General features: G+C 44.4%; 1 protein-coding gene across 5 annotated transcripts in view; it reads right to left on the minus strand.

Annotated features, from left to right (window-relative positions):
• Positions 1-25,908, minus strand: part of KCNIP3 (potassium voltage-gated channel interacting protein 3) — a 190,160-nt gene that overhangs the window by 9,717 nt on the left and 154,535 nt on the right. For 4 of the 5 annotated variants that reach the window (XM_056571374.1, XM_056571379.1, XM_056571376.1 and 1 more), the window contains 6 exons: positions 25,555-25,679; positions 17,729-17,798; positions 7,542-7,612; positions 4,085-4,192; positions 2,741-2,845; positions 2,587-2,649 (listed from right to left, as the gene is read on the minus strand). In XM_056571374.1, coding sequence (XP_056427349.1) covers positions 2,587-2,649; positions 2,741-2,845; positions 4,085-4,192; positions 7,542-7,612; positions 17,729-17,798; positions 25,555-25,679 — 542 coding nt within the window. The remainder of the gene's footprint in view (positions 1-2,586; positions 2,650-2,740; positions 2,846-4,084; positions 4,193-7,541; positions 7,613-17,728; positions 17,799-25,554; positions 25,680-25,908) is intronic. The other variant, XM_056571375.1, reaches the window with a different exon arrangement.

The following is a 25,908-nucleotide window of genomic DNA, read 5'->3' on the forward strand; positions in this document are numbered from 1 at the left end:
CTTTTCTGTGTAATACACACACACACACACACACACACACGCTGTCCGTCCTATCTCTCTGCAGTGTAATGAATGAAGTGACGAGCCACAATATGGCTACCGATTATATAGGGCTGTGACATGCCAGGGGTGACTGGCTGCTGATAGGCTGCATCCTGCATGTGATTTAGGGTCATCCCGCCTACCTGCCTTCCCAGCCTCCCTTGCCCCATGTACTGACGTGGATCCGCCATTTTAGATGCACTGGAGCCTGGACAGCACTAAATGGAGTTTAATGAAGCGATTTGCGCAATAGAATCGCGGCGCTATTCGCATTTGTTGCGAATCAAATTTTTCATGAAATTCTTAATTCCAGGTTCATCAGCTTCGATTTGCTAATCTCTAGCTTTAATGTATTTAACCTCTTCCTGCATAATCAGGTACATGTACGTGGTGATGAGGGCTGACTTGCCACATCACCACGTACATGTACCTGATGTATATAAACTGTCACAGTGCCGCTGGGTGCTGTGAGAGTTTAGTAACAGCCGAGCATCCCTGAAGCCGGCCAGGGATGCATTGCAGTGGTCCCCAGCCGGCGAGTGCTCCTATTGGTCCGTCAGTACTGATGGACTAATAGGAGTGATATTTGTGGAGTCTCCTCCTTCCCCCTCTTCTTTGTTGCTTCAGACAGTGAAGTGATCGTAGGAGAGGGGGCCCCCACTGGAGGACTCAGGATCAGAGCTGCGCACATATGTCAGATTTTAAAAGTTTGCCTTGGTCATTAAGGTCAAAACAGGCAACGGAATGAAGAGGTTAAAAGAGTTGGCCATTTCCACATGGAAAGCAGCACCAAAATATGAATTTGCTGCTGGTGCAGATTTACTTGTCATTTTCTTCATATTCCACTGTACTTTACAATTCTGAGGTTACAGATCAAAATCAGGCAATACCAAATTACACAGGGCCCCGCCTAAAGAGCTTAAAATTTATGTACGTCCCTCCCTGTCTTGCTGCTCACTGTAGAAGATGTGCTCTATAATGTCTCATGCACACTACAGACATTTTGCTCGAAATTTCCAAGAGAGGATTCTGCTGCTCTGTTACCATGTCGGAATGAATTTCCTCAGTGTTCATGGGCCCTAATAAGTCTACACAGCCTGAAAGGGAAAGAAGTGCTTACCTGAGCACTTCTCCCAGATTGTTCTAATTCTTGGTGGGGGTCCGAACACCCAGACAGATGAAAACTTTTCGCATGTCTCCCTGACAGTGACTGTAAAGAGGTTTTTCCGAGATCCACAAGAGACAGGATACCTAGCTGATCCATGGGGGTCCAAGCGATGGGTCCCCACTGATCACAATAACAATTGAGACCATTTGTTACTAGAGTGAGTGGAGTGACAGCGCGCATGCTTAGCCACTCTCTATGGACTTATTAACAAATTGTAAAGAACCGCGCTCTGGCCGGACATACTGGCCGTGAGCGCATCTTCTCCCCTGTGTCAGCTCCCGGTGGGGCTGGGATTCGCATCGTGGGACGCGACCGCATGCGAGTCCCAGCCCGTCACTCATCTCCGTCCCCGGCCTCTGTCCCTCAGCTCCGACACGTGCGCCCAAGCTTTGAAATTTAAAGGGCCAGTGTGCCCGTAATTAGTGTTCACACCTGTACCTTTCTTATACATTTTTGCTCCTCCCTAGTACCCCTGTCGGATCTGTGTTTGCTTTGCACCTAAGAGAAAGCAGCACTTATTATGCCTTGCCGTGTACCAGACCTTTGTATTCTGTGACCCGGCCGTGTTTCTAGCCACCAGCCTATTGACCTTCTGCTATCCTACTGACTACGCTCGTGTGCCGCCTGCCCTGACCTCTAGCCTGCCCGGCTACGTCCTGCCTATTCCTTTGGTGCCACGCTTCACCTCAGCCGCCTGTGTGGTCAAGTCATGCCAGGGGTAGCGACCTGGGTGTCGCCTGCCACAGCAAGCCCAACCCGCCTTGCGGCGGGCTCTGGTGAAAACCAGTGGCACCTTAGACTCCACTCCCTGGCACGGCCCGCGTCATCTGCCACACGGATCTACTACATCACCTGTTCCAGACTACCGTGGTATTACAGATCTACTACTCCCTGGGTACCTGACGTCTGAGGTGAGTCTAGCACAAATCTGAGCTCTGTATTCGGCCATCATCAAAAATCCCTTAGAGAGTGAATGGAGTGGTAGTTGAGCATGCACACTGTCATCTTATTTGCCTGGAGAGTAAGGGATTTCTATTCCATGCTAAGACGACAGCGATAGTAAGTAGATTTTATAAACTTTTTTTTTAATAGTGTAAACTACACCTATAATGTGCATTACTGGCAGAATATCAGCAGGTCGGTCACAATTTGGAATGTACTTTAGAGAAATGAGACTATAGAATGCTCTCCCTCAACAAATAGTAATAGCAGATACAATGACAACAATATAAGGGTCTTATTCATTTTCCATAGAATGATTATAATAAGAAACATGATGAATGCGCCTTTTTTTTTAACTCTAGTGACTATGTAGCCCGCTTTACTATTTTGCTTATTTTTATTCTAATGTCGGAGAACAGTCATGATCCACTAACCTTCTGACAAGTCTCCAGAAATTCATCAATGGTTACTACTCCATCGTGATTTCGGTCCATCTTCTGTAAAATACATCAGAACGAAAGAGGTCTAGTGTCCAGAGGCAAGTAGGGAAATTATTTCCTTATGTAAAAAAAAAAACCTTAATATTACCTGGAAGAACCTCTCCACATGCTCGATGGGGGCATCATCTTGAAGCATGGGGTATGTATAACGTCCCATCATGTCATAGATGGATTTCATTATTGCCAGCATCTCCTAAACATACATAAAACACTTTGCATTACTGTAATGGATGTATCTATGTTTTGTCTTCCATGTAAAAAAAAAATGTTCATTTAGGAGCCCCCCTTCCCCATCTGCTCTCCCCTATCTGCTCTCTCATCTTGCCCCCACCATCGTGTGAAGACTGAACAAAAGAGGCCTGCGAAACAGTTCAGGAAGTTGAGAGCCACGAGGACAAGGCACATTCCCCATGCTATTTGCTCACTCCCTATATGCTAGAACATCCCAATAGTGAGGGTGGGAACTTATGCTAATTACAGAGGTAATAAAGCCAAGTGAAGGACTGAATAAAGGGCAGAAGCATATGAAACCGACAATGGCTCTGTTTGATTTACTTCTCAATACTTCGGTATATACATTCTGTATATGGATTTGGCCAGGAGTAAGATAGCTACAAGAACACTGATATAACCCACTTCATTACCACATGTTCAAACGTATGTAAAATGCTAGAAATACTAGAAGGTTTATCATAAAATGGATACCTCCTATAGTAACATTTAATGGAAAGTCGCATATAGCAATGTGCAAAGACAGTAAAATTTCCATAGTCTATACCAAATAATACCAAAATAATCCAGAAATGCAAGATCTTTTTTTGGGCTGGGTTGAGAGACATCATACGGTATGTGCACATGATGTCACTTTTTTTTCCCTTGACATGAACTTCTGGCATGAAAAAACTATGTGCACAAAGCTTTAGGTTACGTTCATATGGACTCAAAATGTGCCCATGTGAATAGCCACAGCTCTCTATGAGCCACAGGCAACATGCTTGTGGGAAGGTATTCCTGAAGCTCTCATTGACTTCAGTGTGTTTCCCTGCTCCCCTTGAATATAGAGGGGAGCAGGGTTTTGGACAGTGACACCATGCTGTTTTGGATTCAGATATCGGCACATCTTCCGCTTCCCAAACAGCCGGCTGCTGCCGTAGCCCTGTGTGTCTGCTCGTGACTGTCGGCACCAAATCCATAGTCCTGAGCGGACACACACAGAGCTGCAGCAACAGGAAGCTCACTCTGCCGTAACTCTGCGTGTTCCAGCAGCACATCCGCTGTGTCAAATACACTGCGGATGCGCTGCCGTGTGAATACACTCTTATAGTAGACAGGTATGTTTACGGCTGTAGTGGGGGCCTAGAGCCAATATAATCATGATCACTCTCTGAAGGATAGGTAGTGATCCCAAATTGACATAATGAGTCAGACTGACCTCCTTGGTAATGTATCCATCTTTATTTATGTCATACAGGTTAAAAGCCCATTTTAATTTTTCATGGATGGTCCCCCGTAGTAGTATAGACAATCCAACCACGAAATCCTATGAGACAGAAGGGAAGAATATCAAATATTGTGCACCAGAGTTCTGGCACAATGTGCACCAAAAAAACTGGTGCACGTGTTATTAGATTTAAGAAAATAAACAGACAAATGGAATTGAGATTTGCAAATTCATTTAACAAGGGGTGTGGTTTAGGGAACAGTGGGTGTGGCTTTAATATAAAAAGGGGTGATTTTGGATGCACCAAAAAATGCATCACTTCTTTGTCACACAAATGTGACTTAAAAATAAGCCAATTTCAAAGTCATCTAGAACTTAGACTAGACAGTAAAAAAAAAATGTGGCTCACTTTTAGACTGTCTAGTCTAAGTTAAAGGGGAACTCTGGTGAAAACAAGTAGAAAACAAATGTTTTCAAAACAACTGGTGTCTAAAAGTTAAACAGATTTGTAAATTACTTCTATTAAAAAAATCTTGATCCTTCCAGTACTTATTAACTGCTGTATAAAACAGAGAAATGTGTGAATTTCTTTTCTGTCTGACAACAGTGCTCTCTGCTGACACCTCTGTTCTTGTCAGGAACTGTCCAGATTAGAATAATATCCACATAGAAAACCTTTCCTGCTCTGGACAGTTCCTGACATGGACAGAGGTATCAGCAGAGAGCACTGTAGTAAGACTGGAAAGAACTTCACAAATTTCTCTGTAGTATATCTGTAGTATACAGCAGCTTATAAGTACTGGAAGGGTTAAAAGGGTACTCCGTTGAAATCAACTGGTGCAAGAAAGTTAAACAGATTTGTAAATTACTTCTATTAAAAAATCGTAATCCTTCTAGTACGTATTAGCTGCTGAATACTACAGAGGAAATTATTTTCTTTTTGGAACACAGAGCTCTCTGCTGACATCATGAGCACGGTGCTCTCTGCTCTCTTGCAGCTAATAAGTACTGGAAGGATTAAGAGTTTTAAATAAAAGTAATTTACTCGTAGAGCTCCAACACTAGCCAATTCATTAACCCCCAGGACAGTTGCAGATTGTGATACACATGAAACTTGGTTGACAACCAAAGGATTTTTTTAATGTTCAGAGGCTCGATGTGTTATTTGCAAACATGCTGTGAAATGTACCACCATTGAGGGCAGCGTCGATAATAAAAAGCATAAAATTCATAGTTTCATCAATTGTAATTCCAAACTGGTTATATACAAAATGACATGTGTCGCTTGCTCACTCACATACATTGGCAGCACTAAACGTGCTTTAAAAAAACGTATACAGGAACACATTCGTCATTCGGCTGGTCCCCTCACTGGTGGTATGTCCAACGTATCTAAACATTTTCTTTTGGTTCACAATGGAGATGTGTCTAATTTTAAGTTTTGTGTGATTGAAAAAATTATTCCCCTCAAAAAAGGAGGTGATAACATAAGATATCTGCATAAAATAGAAGCGTTGTGGATTTACTTGTTTAATAGCATTCATCCCTTTAGTTTAAATAATAGGACGGATTTAATCCCGCATTACTAATCTTTGCTAGCCGCTGTGCTTCAAAATTGTTTAAAAACATCAAGAAAAAGATTTTTCTATATGTACACAAATTTTGCTTTTTCTTTGGTTTTCTTTTCCTTTATTTGCATTCTCTTCTTTTTCTTATATGTTTTTAATGCACTTTGGACAAGTTGGTTGTCCAAATGGGTGGGTCTTTTTGCTCCCTCCCCTTGTGGGAGGTGAGCTTCCTGACCTCCTCAGTATAAAATAATCTTTTGAAAAGATAATATGTGTGCCATGACCTGAATATGTGGGCCTGATGGCCTGAAACGCGTCGGTGTTTGAGGAGTTCCAACTATGCAACTTTATATTTTGTTGTCCTTGTGCTCATTTTCCCTGCCTTCTATGGATTTTTAATCTTGGATTTCAATAAAGAAGTACTTTTTTACTCAGTGCTGGCTCCACCCTTCCTTGTTCCTTGCTTAATTTACAAATCTGTTTAACTTTCTGGCACCAGTTGATTAAAAAAAAAAAAAAGTTTTCCACTGGAGTACATCTTTTAAGATTTTTAAATTGACGTGATTTACAAATCTGTTTAACTTTACGGCACCAGTTGATTTAAAAAAAAAATAAAATTCCGACTGGAGTTCCCCTTTAAAACTCTTTTTTTTCCATCTCTCCCAAAGTGTTCCGTGGTGTGTACAGTGTGGGGTGAACTTCTGTCTTCTCTGCTGGGTCCCACTGCTCGCAAACAGCAGCGGTGAGGTCACGAAGATCCGCCTGCTCCAAGTCTGCCCCAGAACGGAAGATACCGGAGAAGATTGCGGGAGAACTGGAGCACGGAATGGGATCAGGTAAGTATCGTTGTCATTAGTGTCACCTGCACTACGGTCTCTACCAACAGGTTAGTTCAGTTGAAACTGATGACAGATTTCCTTTAAGCCTCACAGGCCTCAGAACAGAATCAGTGACAAAGCCCCCACCTACCATGTGCCATTTGTAATAATGGAGTCTTCTTATTTGGCAGAGGAGTCTTTGGTCTCCCCTAGATGACAGGCCTCAAACCTTTGACTTGCTATACCTATGCCTCGGGTAACAGTACTAAATACAAGCATACAGTGAATTTATATTAACAGTATATGTACATCTGTACCTGTGTTTATAATCCCTTAACCATAGCACAGCGGCAGTGTGAACGAGCACTTAAATCCACAAAATCTGTCACCCGTGCCACAGAAGACTAGACAAGAAGGAATGTGGAGTACAGCTGTAGATTTTTTTTTATCTCTTTAGGATTTGGGTAGGGCCATGTGGGATGGAAATACTGCAAATTCTCTATGGCCATCATTTCTGCAGCTGGTAATCCTTACCAATTCACAATTGTGTTGTAAATCTGATTTGGTCAAATTTTCCTCTGCACAGGTTTTCATGAATCTCCCCCAGTGTGTTTAAAATTAAAAGTTGTGTTTTTAAAGGGGTACTCCACCCCTAGACATCTTATCCCCTATCCAGACTTGCGTTGAGGGGATGGGGCATGACATCACACGGGGGCGGAGTCGTGACGTAACTGACTTCCATTCCAGTGGTTGGGACCCAGACCCTCCAGCTCTTCCGGAGCAGAAACAGGTGGGTGCCGCATGCTATATTGCGGGGGTCCTCAGCGGCGGGACCCCCGCAATCAGACATCTTATCCCTTATCCTTTGAATAGGGGATAAGATGTCTAGGGGTGGAGTACCCCTTTAATTGTGTCTCTTGAGCATTTCTACAGCAATATATGGCAGTATACATTTCATATCAGATTTATTGTGTAAAATAAACAAGGACAATAGATGATCTGCACTGCAGGTCATTTTCTGTCTGGGTTTTGAGCAGATTTGTTTGTTTTTTCACGTCTTACCTCAAACCGGATGGCACCACTTCTGTCCATGTCAAAGGCATTAAACAGAAAGTGAGCATACATGGTGGCATCTGCAAAAACAGAAGATTAAGTTATTGTTAGAGAATGAAATCTTCACTATCATCATCAGACTCGATGAATATTTCTAAAAGACATGTTCAAAGGGAATGCCCACCTCATATGATCAGGGAGTCCTCATATGATCAAGGAGTCCTCATATGATCCTCATATGATCTGGGAGTCCCCAGAATATAAATTTAGACCCCCCCCAATGCCCCAATGATTCAATGTAATCTGCATGGAACCCAGCAACAAGTGTTACATTTCTCTACAGCTCCATCAGTTGGCTGTCCCTATAATGCATGGACATGCCGAGGCCTCTAGAGGAAGATATGATCTTTGTTGGAAGAGCAAATTGTTGATGTGGTTCAAATGCAGATTGGCTCTGTTTGGAAAGCAAAGTAATTTACCCCTTCCTGCTTGTTTACAGACAGTGCAGGAAATTCTGTGGCAAAAAAGGGTGATATTAGACGACCCAATACTCTAGGTAAATTAGCCCACTCTGGTAGACGGGAGCTTGTTTACAGAGCCTATTCATAGCTCGAGTGCCGGGTGGGGAGGGCCACACAAATATTATACAGGGAGATATGTGGCCCATAGCTGATAATATTTGATGAGTCAAAATAACTCAGTCAGCCAACGCTGCCCCTATAACACAGGGCAATATCAGCCGATTAAACTGATAATTACCCCATGTAGTAGGGCCTAAAGACACCAATGCAGACTACAGTCTGCTGTAGATTGCACCAACCAGTTGTGAGATAAGCAGTCATGAAAATTACGTAAATGATTTACTGTTAGTAGTGTATCAGACATACAAAACTTTACTTCAGAGTAAATAGAAGCAACAGGAAGAAAAGGCCGGCACGTACAACACTAAGCGCAGGGTAACAGATGGAGAAACACTGCAGGACACACTTGACAATGAAGCCTGGTGCGGTGGTGCTCAGCCTGACACAACACAGACATCCAACAAGCAAGAGAAGCAAAACAGGCGACACTCACCAAGCAGGTAATCTTTATTCACTATTCAGTGACAGGATACAGATTGCAAGTGGGGGAGTTCAGATGGAGGACGGGAAACCGTCTCCCCCACCTGAAATCTGTATCCTGTCACTGAATAGTGAATAAAGATTACCTGCTTGGTGAGTGTCGCCTGTTTTGCTTCTCTTGCTTGTTGGATTACTTCAGAGTAAATTTGCTCCATTATGCGCCAAAATCTGTCTGTACCAAGAACAAGCATACACGCCAAATTGCATATTTTTACATCAATTCTCTTTTAGTGTCTTGTGCACCATAATAATCCTTACAGATTTTGTCCCCACACTTAATTCAAAATTAGAACTAATAGGTGGGAATGGCCCTTTTTGAGATGTGGAGAAAAAAACCTGTATTAGTTTGAAACAGTAGGATTTTGATGCATGACAATAATAACTTTGTCAGTCATAGCAGGCTCTAAAATAATTTGCATTACCACCAAAATATTTGTCTGAACACCAATGGAAGATCCCCCCCCTCCCCCCCCCCCCCCCCCGTGTCTCGGTAGTCAAGTTATTTTTCAAGGCAAACCAAGTAGGAGATCGAAATTGGTATAATGTGTGTAAATCCAAAGTGGGTTTCTATAATCTTTGATATCGGTCTATAGTGCAGGTTCAATTTATCAGTTGGCGACAGCTTAAACAACACCGCTGTAGTACCCTTCACCTTTATACAGTGGGGATCAAAAGTTAGGGCACCCCAGGTAAAAATTTGTATTCATTGTGCATAAAGAAGCCAAGGAAAGATGGAAAAATCTCCAAAAGGCATCAAATTACAGATTAGACATTCTTATAATATGTCAACAAAAGTTAGATTTTATTTCCATCATTTACACTTTCAAAATAACAGAAAACAATAAAAAGGCGTCCGCAAAAGTTTGTACTGCCCCCTTTGGCAAGTATCACAGCTTGTAAATGCTTTTTGTAGCCAGCCAAGAGTCTTTCAATTCTGGTTTGAGGTATCTTTGCCCATTCTTCCTTACAAAAGTCTTCCAGTTCTTTGAGATGTCTGGGCTGTCTGTCACGCACTGCTCTTTTAAAGGGTACTCCACCCCTAGACATCTTATCCCCTATCCAAAGGATAGGGGATAAGATGTCTGATCACGGGGGTCCCGCCGCTGGGGACCCCCGCAATATAGCATGCAGCACCCACCTGTTACTGCTCCGGAAGCGCTGGAGGGTCTGGCTCCCGACCACGGGGACGGAAGATCGTGACGTCACGCCCCCTCCCTTAGACTTGCATTGAGGGGGGGGGGGCGTGACATCACACGGGGGTGGAGTCGCGATGTCACGATCTTCTGTCCCCGTGGTCGGGAGCCAGACCCTCCAGCGCTTCCGGAGCAGTAACATGTGGGTGCTGCATGCTATGTTGCGTGGGTCCCCAGCGGCGGGACCCCTGCGATCAGACATCTTATCCCCTATCCTTTGGATAGGGGATAAGATGTCTAGGGGTGGAATACCCCTTTAAGGCCTATCCATAGATTTTCAATTATGTTGAGGTCAGGAGATTGTGAAGGCCATGGCAAAACCTTCAATTTACGCATCTTGATGTAATCTCCCGTGGATTTTGAGGTGTGTTTAGGATCATTATCCATTTGTAGAAGCCATCCTCTCTTTAACTCCAGCTTTTTCACAGATGGCATCAAGTTAGCATCCAAAATTTGCAGAAATTTTATTGAATCCATTTTTCCTTCTACTCGTGAAATGTTCCTTGTGCCACTGGCTGCAATACAACCCCAAAGGATGATTGATCCACCCCCATGCTTAACAGTTGGACAGAGGTTTTTTTCATAAAATTCTGTACCCCTTCTTCTCCAAGCGTACCTTTGCTCATTCCGGGCAAAAAGTTAAATTTTAACCTCATCGGTCCACGGAACTTGTTTCCAAAATGCATCAGGCTTGTCTGTATGTTCATTCGCAAAGTTCAAACGCTGATTTTTGTGGTGAGGACGTAGAAGAGGTTTTCTTCTGATGACTCTTCTATGAAGACCATATTTGTACAAGTATCTCTTAGTGGAATAGTGTACCACAACGTGGGTTTTGAATTGTTTTTCTCACAATCCTGTTAGCTGTTCTGTCTGATATTTTTCTTGCTCTTCCAGATCTTGCTTAAACTTCCACTGTTCCCAATGACTGCCATTTCTTAATTACATTCTGAACAGAGGATATTGACATCTGAAAACGTTTTGCTATCTTATTACAGCCTTTTCCAGCTTTGTGAGCGTCAACTATTTTCAGTTTCAGATTTCTAGACAACTGCTTAGAAGAACCCATGGTGCTTATTGTTGGGGAAAGGTCAGATGAGTCTGGGCATTTAAAACCTTTGAGATTGACATCACCTGGTCTTCCCAGATGATGATTCAGAACAATCCATCACACTGGCAGGTCTTAGCTTTGCAAAGGGGGCAGTGTATGCTATAAATTCTGCAGGGTGACCAAACTTTTGCAGACACCATTTTTTTGTTTTCTGTTATTTTGAAAGTGTAAATGATGGAAAAAAAATCTAACTTTTGTTGACATATTATAACAATGTCTAATCTGTAATTTGATGCCTTTTGGAGATTTTTCCATCTTTCCTTGGCTTCTTTATGCACATTAATACAAACTTTTACCTGGGGTGCCCAAACTTTTGATCCCCACTGTAGATACTATACTCATGATTAAAAAAAAAAACTTTTGATATGTCAGAGACATGTTAAAAGTTTTGATCTGTTGGAGTCTAGAAGCCCAGATCATCATTGATCACTAAAATGAGCCAGGAGAAGCGCACAGCTTAGTGCTTCTCTCTTCTTCTCTCACCTCACTGCAGGACATAGGCTTTCTATAGATTCCATCACCTGCAGTTAGCAGTGGCATCTCCAGCATTCATATTTAGGGGGACCAGTGACAAAAGTGGGGGGGGGGGGGCAATTTTAAAACGTGTGTGTATGTGTGTGTATATATATTTGTATATATTATATTAATATCATAAATAAACACACACACACTGTGCAGAACATGTTAATTAAAAAAAAAGTTAAAAAAATTAATTTAAAATCTTCATACATTCTTGTTGCACAATGATTTTTGTTTCCGTTTTTGCCGTCGATTTTTGGGTAAAATGACTGATGTCACTACAAAGTAGAATTGGTGGCACAAAAAGTAAGCCATCATATGGATTTTTAGGTGCAAAATTTAAAGGGTTATGATTTTTAAAAGGTGAGGAGGAAAAAACAAAAGTGCATAAATGGAAAAACGCTATGTCCTTAAGGGGTTAAAACTTTTGGACACTACCATCAACTTTGATAGCGGCATCTAAAGTGTTAATGTCAAACATCAGCCTGATTGGTGATGTTATACAGCACAGTGGGAGCAGGCACTGTGCGTACACATACGCCTTGTGTCCTTAGGTCTCATTTACACGGATGGATTCCCAGCATATTTTACGCTGCGGATCCCAACGACAATGGACCCTACAGTGCTGCCTCCATCTGTGCCTGCTCAAAACAGCAATCCTCCGCTACGAGCAGACACGCTTTGATGTGTATACTCGCACACATCGCGGCTGCTCTCGGCCTAGCTCAGAGAGCAGGAGCGGCCATGATGTGTGCGAGTATACACATCGAAGCATGTCTGCTCGAAGCGGAGGATTGTCGGTATGAGCAGGCACAGATGGAGGCAGCACTGTAGGGTCCATTGTCGGGGGATCCGCAGCGTAAAATATGCTGGGGATCCACCCCTGAATAAGCCCTTAGGGTTCGTTCACACGTAGAGGATCTGCTGTATATTTTCTGCAGATGATTTTGCTACCTATTGAAGCTAATAGGTTGCAAAATCAGCTGCGCAAAATATGCAGCAAAAATATGCAGCAGATCCTGTACATGTGAATGTACCCTTAAGGGGTTAATGATAAACTAGCAGTGTGTTCACATGTTGTCCTTCCAGAGGGGTCACTTTTCCTCCTCCAGTGTCCACAGGTCTCCAACAGGTCACATTACCAGAACAATTTATGGAAAAATCAGTGTTGGGAGAAGCTACATCAACTGAAGGGTATGCCACATGGCCAGTTTCCTACAGACTCCCCCCTTGGCTTAGTACAGAGAGCCATCCCTGACCTAGACTTATCCTTATGGATCTCTAGGGGCCTGACTAATCTCACACAAATATACCAAGGACTACATATAACCTCTTATGAACGGCTGCAACACTCCCACTCCCTCCCACCACATGACTTTTATACATTTTTGCAAGTTAGGCATTTCCTTCAATCACACACGGATCGGAAATGGACATTTGACCCTGGTATCTACAAAGTCTTTTCTTCTAATCAGAAGGGTCTCCGCCCAATCTGACATACTATGCCCCACAACGCCCCTAACAGCGTTTTCACCTTATAAAACCTGGGAGAGGGAACTCTCTTGTTCTATTTCTCTAGATGACTGGACGGCCGCTATTGAGTGGTCCCGTAGATCCTTACCTTGTGTAACACAATTGGAAGCAGTGGTTAAAACCTAGATATAGGTGGTATTTGACCCCAGATAGGTTACACTCCATATATCCAGAGACTTCTCCCGGCTGTTGGAGGAACTGTAGGGAAAAGGGTACACTTTCTCACATTCTGTGGTCCTGTCCCTCTCTGACAAAGTATTGGAAGGATGTGGAAACCATTATCCGAGATATGTGCAGCCACCCTGTTACCCTTACACCAAACTTGGCTCTTTTATTGTTAGGCATAAGGGATTTTCCCCCTTTAATGAGACCTTTACTATGCAAAATCTTGGCCTTAGCTAAACTGATCATTACTAGACACTGGAAATCCCCGGTTACACAAGGGCACAAGGGGGGGGGCACGGCCTAATCTAGGGGGGGCCATGGCCCCCTCTGGCCCCCCCCCTAGCGACGCCACTGGCAGTTAGAGAAGAATCTAAAAGGGCTAAGTTGACACTCCGCCACGGTCATTCTAATGATCGGTGGAGACTCAGACCCTAAAATATTAAAATGTTACACCATGCTTATGCTGGAAGAGAAATATAACTTCTCTCTATAACCTATAGTAAGAAGAAAGCTACTGTAATGGGTGTGTAAGTTAAAGTTTGTACTGTATAGAGCTACAATTGTGTATTGAGGGTAATTATCAGAAAGATAGAGGGGATCATAGTCTGTAAATCATTGGTGGAGATGGACATGGTGGTGAGTGGAGGTATAAAAGTGATGGGCATAAATAAAGACTGAATGAGTGCAGGGAAAAAAGTCCAGGGGGGTGGACAAGAGGGACTTCACAAGGCTGTGTTGTTTTTATCTATCTGCTTTGGTCCCTAAGGATGTACAGACATATGGTCAGTAACATCTTATAGCCACATTTTTAACCATATATTAGCACAACTATTAGACTCCCCCCGGTGGGCACCTGTGCCTAGGTGCCTCAGAGAAGAAGACTGAATATTAGTTCATTGTCCAGCTAAAGGCCTTAGTAGTCCACATAAAAGCAGTCTCCATCCACCAAAGCTCCAGCAAGAAATAAGTAAGATAAAATGTGATAACCTTCTTAGGGGTCAGGAGCCAAATCCCACAAGTACATTAAATGACTCTTACAAATATACAGTTCAGTCTAGATGGGCAGCTCCACCATGTCCTGCTTCACACTTATCACCTTATTGATCTAATCTGGAATTTATGAAGTAAAGAGCTTTTTTCTATTTCTTTTTCCAAAGTCAAATAACATTCCTTATTCTTTTTTAATGCTTTAAGGGTCAGTAGGTTGGAAGTTAATGTAAAAGGGTCTGTTTGTTATATTTAGGGTGAAGACACACTGTCCAAGACCTTTAGTGTTTTAGCATTTTTAGCAAAGGTCAGTGCCGCATTTCAAGCCATTACTTATTAAGTCTTTAAGTACAGATCTCAGCAGTTTGTAATGTGCAAATACTGTAAAATTTCCATAGTCTGGCACCCAATGTACAGGTCAGCTCCGAGACTTGTGTCAAGGACTTCATTGCTATGGAATAATCTACATTTTCTGAGGGTCGGTGCATAATGCAGGAATTCATAAAACAGCAAAGAGCAAATTTCGGAAGAAAGCAAGGGTGGTCCCAAAAGGAGGCTGCTCCAGCAGTTTCCAGGGAAAAAGTTCGGATAGTGTCGATGGCGCCTTGGAGGTAGATGGTAATCAAACAAGCATCCAAATGTTAGGGGTTACTTGTTTATTACATAAAATTGGAATGGCAGATCATACATTCATATTTGACATATGGAATGTCGAATAAAATAAAGGGTTAAAACAAAATAGAAATTTCTATTTCTATTTCTATTTTGCTTTAACCCTTTATTTTATTTTATTCGGCATTCCATATGTCAAATATGATTGTATGATCTGCCATTCCAATTTTATGTAATAAACAAGTAACCCCTAACATTTGGATGCTTGTTTGATCACCATCTACCTCCAAGACGCCATCGACACTATCCAAACTTTTTCCCTGGAAACTGCTGGAGCAGCCTCCTTTTGGGACCACCCTTGCTTTCTTCATCAAAAACCGACACAACTGCTGTTCGGGTCTGGATGTCGGGCTGCCAGAGGATCTCTGGAGAGTTGCTACACTCTTCCCATGTGTTAAACAGTGTTGTGCCTGCAGCGCAACACTAATAGGTGAGTGAGATACCGTTCACTAATCTAATCTATTTTATATATACTGCTATCAAAAAGACTAAGGAGTACACTCAAAGGTCCATTTGATCGCCACGCTGCCCAAGTGAGAGACTCCACCTCCGCTTATAAGTGAGATCTGTATACCCCTGACTTTTTACTGAAACCATCATTTACGGCACTTAGCGCCATTTCGTGATTGTTCCAATTTTTTTGTATATATCCAAGAGCAAATTTATGTGTTATGTATCGCCCTCTCAGACTCTGCTTAAAGGGGTACTCCACCGGAAAGCATCTTATCCCCTATCTAAAGAATAGGGCAAAATATGTCTGATCACTGGGTTCCCAACGCTGGGGATCTCCAGACCGGCAGTAGCGGCATCCGGAACACGAAGCTTGGAGCTTCTGTGTTCGTGATGTTATGCCACACCCCCTCCATTCATGTCTATTGGAGGGGGCGAAACGGCTAGTATTTAGCTGACACACCTCCTCCCATCGACATGAATGGAGGGGGCATGGCGGCTGTGGTCGCCAGTCATCTGGTATGAAGCGGAGTTCACTCTGTGCACTGGATGACTTGGGTGCCACAGCAGAGATTGCGGGGGTCCCCAGCGGCGGGACCCCTGCGATTAGACATCTTATCCCCTATCCTTTGGGTGGGGGATAAGATGTTTTCTGGCAGAGTACTCCTTTAAGTGAAACAAATTGTTCCATTTAGGGTATGTTTACACGAGTCAGATTTGCAGATTGCAAATCAAATATATATGTTACTACAAGATCCACAGCAGAAATCCAAGACTTAGGCCCAGAGTGAAGTGACCGCCTTAAATTCCATAGTGTGAATGGGCCCTTACAGTCACAGCAGATTTGTTACAGAAATTTCTGCAACTGTCCTTTCAAGTTCAATAAAGCTTACAGGAATTAGTTTGCATGCTGCAGAAACATCCCCTTTACTTGTATATAACAGATTTTCGGTAAATGGAAATTCCTATATACAGTATGTGCACGTATACTAATAAGTTAATAGATCTGAAAATATTGAAAAGTTCTACAACTTTAGCCCTATTCATTTTGGGGTGCGTTGTTGGCAAAAATGTATTCCATCTTGTAGCACAGTGTACCATTGTCTTTAGTAGACTAAACAAAGTCTACTACATACAGTGACCCCCCCCCCCCCCCGACCTACGATGGCCACGACATACGATCATTTCAACATACGATGGCCTCTCTGAGGCCATCGCATGTTGAAGGTAGCATCAACATACGATGCTTTTGTATGTTGGGGCCATCGCATAAACGGCTATCCGGCAGCGCAGACTGCTTCAGCTACCACCGGATAGCCGTTTACAGTGCCCCGTGTGGTCCGCTGACGATCACTTACCTGTCCTCGGGGCTCCGGAGCGTCCTCTTCAGGATCCCCTGCATCGTAGGCGCTCTCCATCATCTCATCACGTCGCTGCGCATGCCATCCCGTCATCCAATTGGAGCGGCGTGCATAGCGACATGATGGCGGCCACGGAGAGCAAGGATGCCGGGGAAGCAGAGGCCTTGCCGGAGCGTTGGGAATGGAAGGTGACATCCAGGGCAGCGTTGACGGGTCCGGAGTGGCGGGGACATGTGAGTATAACCTCCAATACCAGTGGTCTTCAACCTGCGGACCTACAGATGTTGCAAAACTACAACTCCCAGCATGCCCGGACAGCCGTTGGCTGTCCGGGCATGCTGGGTGTTGTAGTTTTGCAACATCTGGAGGTCCGCAGGTTGTAGACCACTGTCACATACTTTACATTGAACGGATCCCTCAACATAAGATGGTTTCAACAAACGATGGTCCATTTGGAACGGACTACCATCGTATGTTGAGGGACCGCTGTATTTGGGAAACTGGAAAACACAAGGGAATTAGTTATGGTTTGTTTATTAAAGTTGATAGGCACAATAAGGACATGCCACAGTATATATCAGAGTACTTTTTTTTTTTTTACCAGTTATTTGATGTATACTGGCAGCATAGAAGAAATACTTTGATCCAGCAAATCCTTAAGACTTCAATGTTTTTTTGCTTGCAGTTTACATTTCCAAACTTTTCACATCACACCACCTAGCTAGTGACACACCATTGTACTGGCAGCGTTCCTCAAAATCATGTGAAATTAGGGAGGTGTCAGGGTACTGCTGGCTATCGTTGAGGTTTGTGTGACCTTTCAAGAGGTTGCAAGCAGTGTAATGTTCAAATAGCAACATAAATCCATAAGGTATAAGGTGTACATCAAACAATAGATAAACATGGATCCATATCTGTAACCAAATATAGACTAAATACAGAGATGTTGAGGGACTATGGTATTGTCTCTTGTTGACATAACAAAAATACTCTACTTTATACAGACTATGAACAGGATATGTGTTTACTCATATTGTCATGCTATGAGCCACATGGAAGATAAAGCGAGTAATGAGAATCTACTGACCTCCTTGAGGGAAGAACTGTGAGTAGATCAGCTTGAAGGTTTCCTCATCCACCAATCCACTAGGACACTCCTAAAAAGACATGAAGGGTGCCGTGAGATAGATGATAAGGATGCAGTCATATACACTGCTCAAAAAATCTGAATGAATGAGCTAATCGTTTGAAATACTTTCGTCTTTACATAGTTGAATGTGCTGACAACAAAATCACACAAAAACTTATCAATGGAAATCAAATTTATCAACCCATGGAGGTCTGGATATGGAGTCACACTAAAAATCCAAGTGGAAAACCACACTACAGGCTGATCCAACTTTTGATGTAATGTCCCTCAAACAAGTCAAAATTAGAGACGAGCGAATTTTAGAAAAATTCTATTCTGCCGGTTTGCCGAATTTTCCAAAAAAATTTGTTTCGGTCCGGCTATTTCTGTTCTACAGAGAGCAGTAATAGGGGTGTAGAACATTTTGCCTTGCTGTAACACGCGTAGGGTGTGTGCCGGGTTAGTGAAATAATACAGTTATTCAGTATGACATGCAGATCAGAGGCATCGCTATTAGAATCCCTGTTGCAGAGCCTAGAGGTGGCATCAGTATGAGGAGACCATATAGTGGCTGAATGACACAGCCTGGAGTTGGCGGCAGCATAAGGAGACCATATAGTGGCTGAATGACACAGCGTGGAGGTGGCGGCCGCATGAGGAGAACATATAGTGGCTGAATGACACAGCCTGGAGTTGGCGTCAGCATATAGTGGCTGAATGACACAGCCTGGAGTTTGTGGCAGCATGAGGAGAACATATAGTGGCTGAATGACACAGCCTGGAGGTGGCGGAAGCATGAGGAGATCATATGGTGGCAGAATGAGAGAGCCTGGAGCTGGCATCAGCATGAGAAGAACATATGGTGGCAGAATGAGACAGCCTGGAGGTGGCATCAGCACGAGGAGAACATATGGTGGCAGAATGAGACAGCATGGAGGTGGCAGCAGCAGCAGGAGTCCTGAAAGTGACCCGTTGACAGAGTGGTGTGGTGGGTGGCAATACCAGTACCCGGTGACAAAGGTGGGTGAAAAAAGGAGAACTTGGCATCAGATGTGTGGCATTAGGCGGGTGGCAGGATCAGAATAGTAGCTGAGGCAGGTAGGCAGAAGGAAACTGTCTCTTTTTTTAGTGTGCACAAGTAAGTATTGATGATATGCATTACGTAAAACTTAACTTTTAATAATATGCTTAGGATAAAATATATGGACCCAAATAAATTTTTTTAATCAAACAAAAGTAAAGGTGTGCAAAAAACACCATGTGCCACCTACACCACCAAGTATTGATGTGATGCAAAGACCTCTAACGGGTGGAAGGGAACAAAGTAGTGTCCATCCATTGTAACCGGCGGGGGTCAAAACTTCCCCTGTAAGGCCCTACTCTCGCATTATTAATTCCCTTCTTGGCTAGTGTTACTCGCCCTAAATAGGGCGGCCCACACAGGAACCTCTCCCTATTTTCACCTACAAACACTGCCATTTCCCAGGGTTTTTAGGTGGAAATACGGATTGATTCCTGTGTATAGCCACCCTTTTTAAGACGAGTAACACTTATCTCGAAAAGGTGGAAGGGAACAATGTCTTGTCCATTGTAGCAGGTGGGGGGTAAAAACTTCCCCTGTAAGGCCCTACTCTTGCCCTATTAATTCCCTTGTTGGCAAGTGTTACTCACCCTAAAAAGGGCGGTCCCACACGGGAAACTCTCTATTTCCACCTAAAAACCCTGGGAAATGGCAGTGTTTGTAGGGGGAAATAGGGAGAGATTCCTGTGTGGGGCCGCCCTTTTTAGGGCTAGTAACACATGCCATGAAGGAAATTAATAATGCAAGAGTAGGGCCTTACAGGGGAAGTTTTTACCCCCACCGGTTACAATGGACCATACGTAACATAGTAACATAGTTCATGAGGTTGAAAAAAGACCAGAGTCCATAAAGTTCAACCTTTTCAACGTTGTTCTCTTGCACCTTTTAGAAGTCTTTGCATCACATCAATACTTGGGGGGTGTAGGTGGCACATGGTGTTTTTTGCACACCTTTCCTTTTGTTTGATTTCATAAAATTTTTGGATACATATTTAAAAAAGTTAAGTTTTACATAATGCATATCCTCAATACTTTACTTGTGGTCTGATGCCGAGGAATGTCTGTAACAGGGGAGCAGCACCTTAAATATGATTAGCACTATCCATATTTGTGAAGTGTTGGTGTTGCACCATGGTCAATTTATTCTGATACATCAGGCATTGGTGGTTGGGAATCCTGGCTGATCCATGCCTGATTAATTTTCACAACGGTCAGTCTCTCCACATTTTTCGTGGACATACCAGTTCTCCTTGGGGTTACTATGGCTCCCACCGCACTAAACACCCTCTCTGATGGCACACTACTGGCCAGGCAGGACAGCTTTTTCATGCAGGTGAAGAAAGCTACTCATCAGCGACTGTAGGCTGCTACTGATGGAGCTGGTATTGCTCCTGCCACCCCACCCCTCCCCAGCAGCCATGGCAGTGGAAGGTGAACGCAGAGGGCCACCCGAGTCAAACCTGCGAGAGGATGGACGATGGCACAGATAGGCGTCAGCCAACTGACTACGTAGGATGTCTCTGTATTAGGTCAGTTTGTCCTCCCTCTCAGTGGGTGTAAAAAAGACCCCCATTTTGTGCCGGTAGCGAGGATCCAATAAGGTGGAGAGCCACAAGTCATCCCGCTGCCGAATGATGACAATTTCGCAGTCACTACGCAAGCAATTAAGCATGCATTGTGCCATTTGTGCAAGTGAGGGACTCCCTGCCTCCATCTCCCCAACAACTTGGACAGGAGCACATTCAGCTTTTGCGCCGTTGGATGAGTGGGCGCATACTGTTGTCTCTTGGACATGGCTTTGCCGATGGATTGCTGGCGAAATGACTGACTCCAAGTACATGGAGCAGGAGCATCTGGAGCGATAGAAGATGGGTATGACACACAGTTCCCTTCGGCTGAGGTGGTGGAGCTTTGGCTGGCTAAAACACTGGGTGATTGCCACTGGGTGATGCAGCAGGCTTGGCCACCACATCGGAGCCATGGTTCTCCCAGGCCGCTTTATGGTGACGCTGCATATGTTGACACAGGTCCGTGGTGCCAATATTGGGACCCTGGCCACGCTTCACCTTCTGCTGACACATCTTGTATGTAGCCAGGTTAACATCCTCCAGATGCTTGATGAAAAACTGCCACACCGCCGAGTTGCTGATTTTCCCACCAACAGTCCCCACAGATTGACTGCTACTGCCGCCGACTCCAGGAACCCCAGGAAGGTAGGCTGCCGCAAAGCAGGTGGTCTTCCCCGGGCACATTTGGCTCCAGACTTTCCACTTCTGCCACCATGCCGACTGCCAACCATGCTACCACCTTGCTGGCTCAGCTGCTGCCTCACGGGCAAACCTGCAAACCTCTTCTCTTGATGATGATGAAACCCCTTCTTCACCTGGCTCCCAAGTGCGGTCGGCTTCATCATCATCATCATCATCGAGTTGTGTCTACACGTCAATGATGTCCTCTTCAGGTTCCTCAATAGTGTCTGCTTCAGGAGCCTGAATGCTCGCAACACCACCTCCCACGCCACTCTCCCCATCACTACTTGCCTGCTTAGTGGATGAAACAGCGGATGTCTCCTCCACCTTTTTGCTGGGCAGTAGCTGCTGACTGTCCTCTAGTAGATCGTCCTCACTAAATAGTGGAGGTGAACACACAGCATACGATACTTCTGTGGGGGAGGGAACAGCATAGGACAGAGGCAATGGGAGGACAGGGACTGCTCCTGGGCCATGCCAACTGAGGGTTGTGTCTGAGGAACCCACCGACTGTTGACTGGGGGTGTCAGATGTCACTTGTGATGAAGTGGATGACCATGTTAACCAATCGATGGCGGCAGATGAGTTGCTGGTCGAGACACGACCGCTAGCTGATACCGGGAGCTCAGGCCTCTCGCTGTGACCCCTGCTGCCACTAGCCCCTAGTCTGCTGCAACCTTTGCCTGATGAATTTATGCCTCTGCCACTCCTCTGTGCACGACCTGGCACTTCTCTGCCTGACATACAGTGCGTATATGAGGGGAGGACAATATGCTCCACTACGCTTAAAACAGTATTTGTCTACAACAGCAGCAGGTGTGTACTTTTGCCTGGCCTTTCACAGTATCTAGGCCCTTAAGACTTTAACAGGAACAAAATGGTACACCACTTGCACAGATGTACGCACAGGTTACACTTAATAGAGGACAATATGCTTTTAGTGCTCTGCTCACACTAACTGGCTGGCTACTATTAGCTTTTCAGTTGTTGTACACACCAGTGCTACAGCACACAGTCACTGTGTACTATCTCTCTCTCTCTCTCTCTTTCTCCCTCAATCTCACTCCCTTCCCTATCAGTTCTTCTAGGCTGGGCTTGAGGTGAATCGTTGCTGTAAAAATGCTTTTCTGTGCAACACACACTGCTGTCTGTCCCTCTCTCTCTCTCTCTGCAATAAACGGCTGAAGTGACTGGCCGCAAGATAAAGGCTGAAGTGACTGGCTGCAAGATGGCTGCCGATTATATAGGGCTGTGACATCACAGGGATGGCTGGATGCTGATAGGCTTCATGCTGTATGTGATTCAGGGTCATCCTGCCGACCCTTATTCCCGCCTTCCCAGGATTCCTTGCCCCATGTCCTCACATGTAGATCCGCCCTTTTAGGTGCTCTGGAGCCTGGACCGCACTAAATGGAGTTTAATGAAGCGATTCACTTGATTGAATCGCGGCGATTTTCGCATTCGTTGGCAATCGAATTTTTCCTGAAATTCGTAACTAATTCATATTCGTCAAAATGAGGCTCAGTAGTGTTTGTGGCCTCCTCGTGCCCGTATGACTTCCCTACAATGCCTGGGCATGCTCCTGATGAGGTGGCAGATGGTCTCCTGAGGGATGTCCTCCCAGACCTGGACTAAAGCATCTGCCAACAGTCTGTGGTGCAACATGGCGTTGGTGAATGGAGCGAGACCTGATGTCCCAGATGTGCTCAATCGGATTCAGGTCTGGGGAATGGGCGGGCCAGTCCATAGCATCAATGCCTTCCTCTTGCAGGAACCGCTGACACACTACAGCCACATGAGGTCTAGCATTTTCTTGCATTAGGAGGAACCCAGGGCCAACTGCACCAGCATATGGTCTCACAAGGGGTCTGAAGATCTCATCTATGTACCTAATGGCAGTCAGGCTACCTCTGGCAAGCACATTGAGGGCTGTGTGGCCCCCCCAAAGAAATGCCACCCCACACTGACCCACAACCAAACCGGTCATGCTGGAGGATCTGCCAGGCAGCAGAACGTTCTCCATGGCATCTCCGACTCTGTCACACCTGTCACATGTGCTCAGTGTGAACCTGCTTTCATCTGGGAAGAGCACAGGGCACCGGTGGCAAATTTTACAATCTTGGTGTTCTCTGGCAAATTCCAAACATCCTGCACGGTGTTGGGCTGTAAGCACAACCCCCACCTGTGGACGTCGGGCCCTCATACCACCCTCATGGAGTCTGTTTCTGACAGTTTTAGTGGAAACATGCACATTGGTGGCCTGCTGGATGTCATTTTGCAGGGCTCTGGCAGTGCTCCTCATGCTCCTCTTTGTACAAAGGCGGAGGTAGCGGCCCTGCTGCTGGGTTGTTGCCCTCCTACGGCCTCCTTCACGTTTCCTGATGTACTGGCCTTTCTCCTGGTAGCGTCTCCATGCTCTGGACACTACACTAATAAACACAGCAAACCTTCTTGCCACAGCTTGCATTGATGTGCCATCCTGAATGAGCTGCACTACATGAGCCACTTGTGTGGGTTGTATACTCAGTCTCATGCTACCACTAGAGGGAACGCACCGCCAGCATTCAAAAGTGACCAAAACATCAGCCAGGAAGCAAAGGAACTGAGAACGGGTCTGTTGTCACCACCTGCAGAAAAACTCCTTTATTGGGGGTGTCTGGCTAATTGTCTATAATTTTCACCTGTTGTCTGTTCCATTTGCACAACAGCATGTGAAATTGATTGTCAATCAGTGTTGCTTCATGAGTGGACAGTGTGATTTCACAGAAGTGTCATTGACTTGGAGTTACATTGTGTTGTTTATGTGTTCCTTTTATTTTTTTGAGCAGTGTAGATGATGTGCCTTACTTAAATTGCACTGTGGTTGAGTATCGCTACATATTACCCCTTGTGTTCTGATGTCTCACAGGCAAAGCTGTTTATAAAGGAGATCTCCAGCGAAAATTTACTTATTCACCGGATAGGAGATAAGTAGCTAATTGCGGAGGTCTGACCGCTGGGGACCCGGCGCTCAGTGAGAAGCTCCATTCATTTCTATGGGAACACCGAAAATACCTGAGTACAGCTCTTAGGCATCATCGGTGCTCCCATAGGTAGACGACATGCGCCACGGGATCCCATCCTGAAGATTGCTGGGGGCCCCAGCCGTTGGACCCCCTGCGATCAGCTACTTATAACCTATCCTTTGGCTAGGGGATAAGTTAATTTTCTAAAATATTTTCTTCCCAGTTTTCACCACTACAGTCAATGTTCTCAAACATCTCCAAAATCCCAGCACTAGTAATAAGGTTGTCGCCTCTAGGGCAAACTGCACAAAATGTGCACTGTTCAGGAGGCAAGGTGAGAACTGTATTTCAGGCATGACTTCCCTTGACTACAGTATTTTAATAGATATAAAAACTATCCCTACCTTTTCACATTCCCAAAGTGGGTGCCATTTTGCATGTCACCTCAAGTAATACTTCTCTAATTACAGGAAGAATATTTACTATCAACACTTCAGACACTGCAATCAGCCCACCCTGTTGCCCTCTTGCGTCACAGACCGGGATGGACCCAAATCCCGTAGTATAATCCAATGTAACGGAGGAATGTCCAGCGCAGTCTCGGATAAATACTTTTTATTGAAGATTCGACCAGACATCGTAGATGCAAAGGTGACGCGTTTCGCGTCACCTTTGCATCTATGATGTCTGGTCGAATCTTCAATAAACAGTATTTATCCGAGACTGCGCTGGACGTTCCTTTGTTCTATAAAACCCGTCTTTGGGTTTGATCACACTGCTGTTGTGCTCCGGTAAAGAGAGCTCCGTCGGTCAGTCCGTCGGGAAGATGTGAGGTGAGCGGAGAAAAAAAAAAAAGGTCCATGTCCTATTTTTTTTACTTCGCTCAAGTCCGGTAAAATACCGGATCCTTGATGGACCCTATTTAAGTCACTGGGATCTAGGTCCGTTTAGCTGGAAAAAAAAAAAGACGTGATTGGACGTGGCGTGCACCTGCAAAATTACATGCGCAGTGTGTTTTTATTTTGCGCAAATGTTAATCTAATTTTGTGTTATTTTTATGCTATCTGCCCTGGCTTCATCACTGTTTTTTATGGGGGCTTCCAGAGGGCGTGGATAGCAGACGCATTGGTTAGTGCGCTGAATTTATCATTTGTGAAAAATATATTGTTGCAGGAATGTACTTTAGTGACCACCTGGCTAAGCAATGTGTGTGAGATTTTCACCCTTGTTTGCACTATTGAGAGCCTTCCTGTCTTTTGCACAAGTTTATGAAATGATGATAAATTTCGCGCAGCAACTAGGAAAATCACACACTTGTGCAGCAGGTTTTGCATTGCATAAAAATCTGCACTAATGATAAATTCCCCCTATTTGTTGAATTCCAGAAATGTAAAATGTCGTCAATATGAGAGAAAATGCGCAGTGACATCCTCACGGACAACGTGCTCACATTTTTAAATCCTCTGTATAAAGACTGAAGTTCCTTCTTTGTGAATTTGGTGACAGCTTGAAGCTGTTCCAGTCCCTCCGGCTGGTGGCGTACTGTCGATAACTCCAACTCACTGTCACTGCTATCTGCAAAACAGGATCACAGTGTCACACCCTAGACAGTTTAGCATTGTTATTTATACCTACCTGTATATCTTAACTCATGATACTATATGCAAGAAAACGTAAGCAAACCCCTTTTTTTATTTACTTGGATTTCTGCAGTTGTACTGTGCATGTCATTTATTGAGAAAACACATTGGGGGAGATTTATCAAAACCTGTGCAGAGGAAGAGTGGTGCAGTAAACATTCACA

This window comes from Hyla sarda, chromosome 4, assembly GCF_029499605.1.
Source record: "Hyla sarda isolate aHylSar1 chromosome 4, aHylSar1.hap1, whole genome shotgun sequence".
NCBI lineage: Eukaryota > Metazoa > Chordata > Amphibia > Anura > Hylidae > Hyla > Hyla sarda.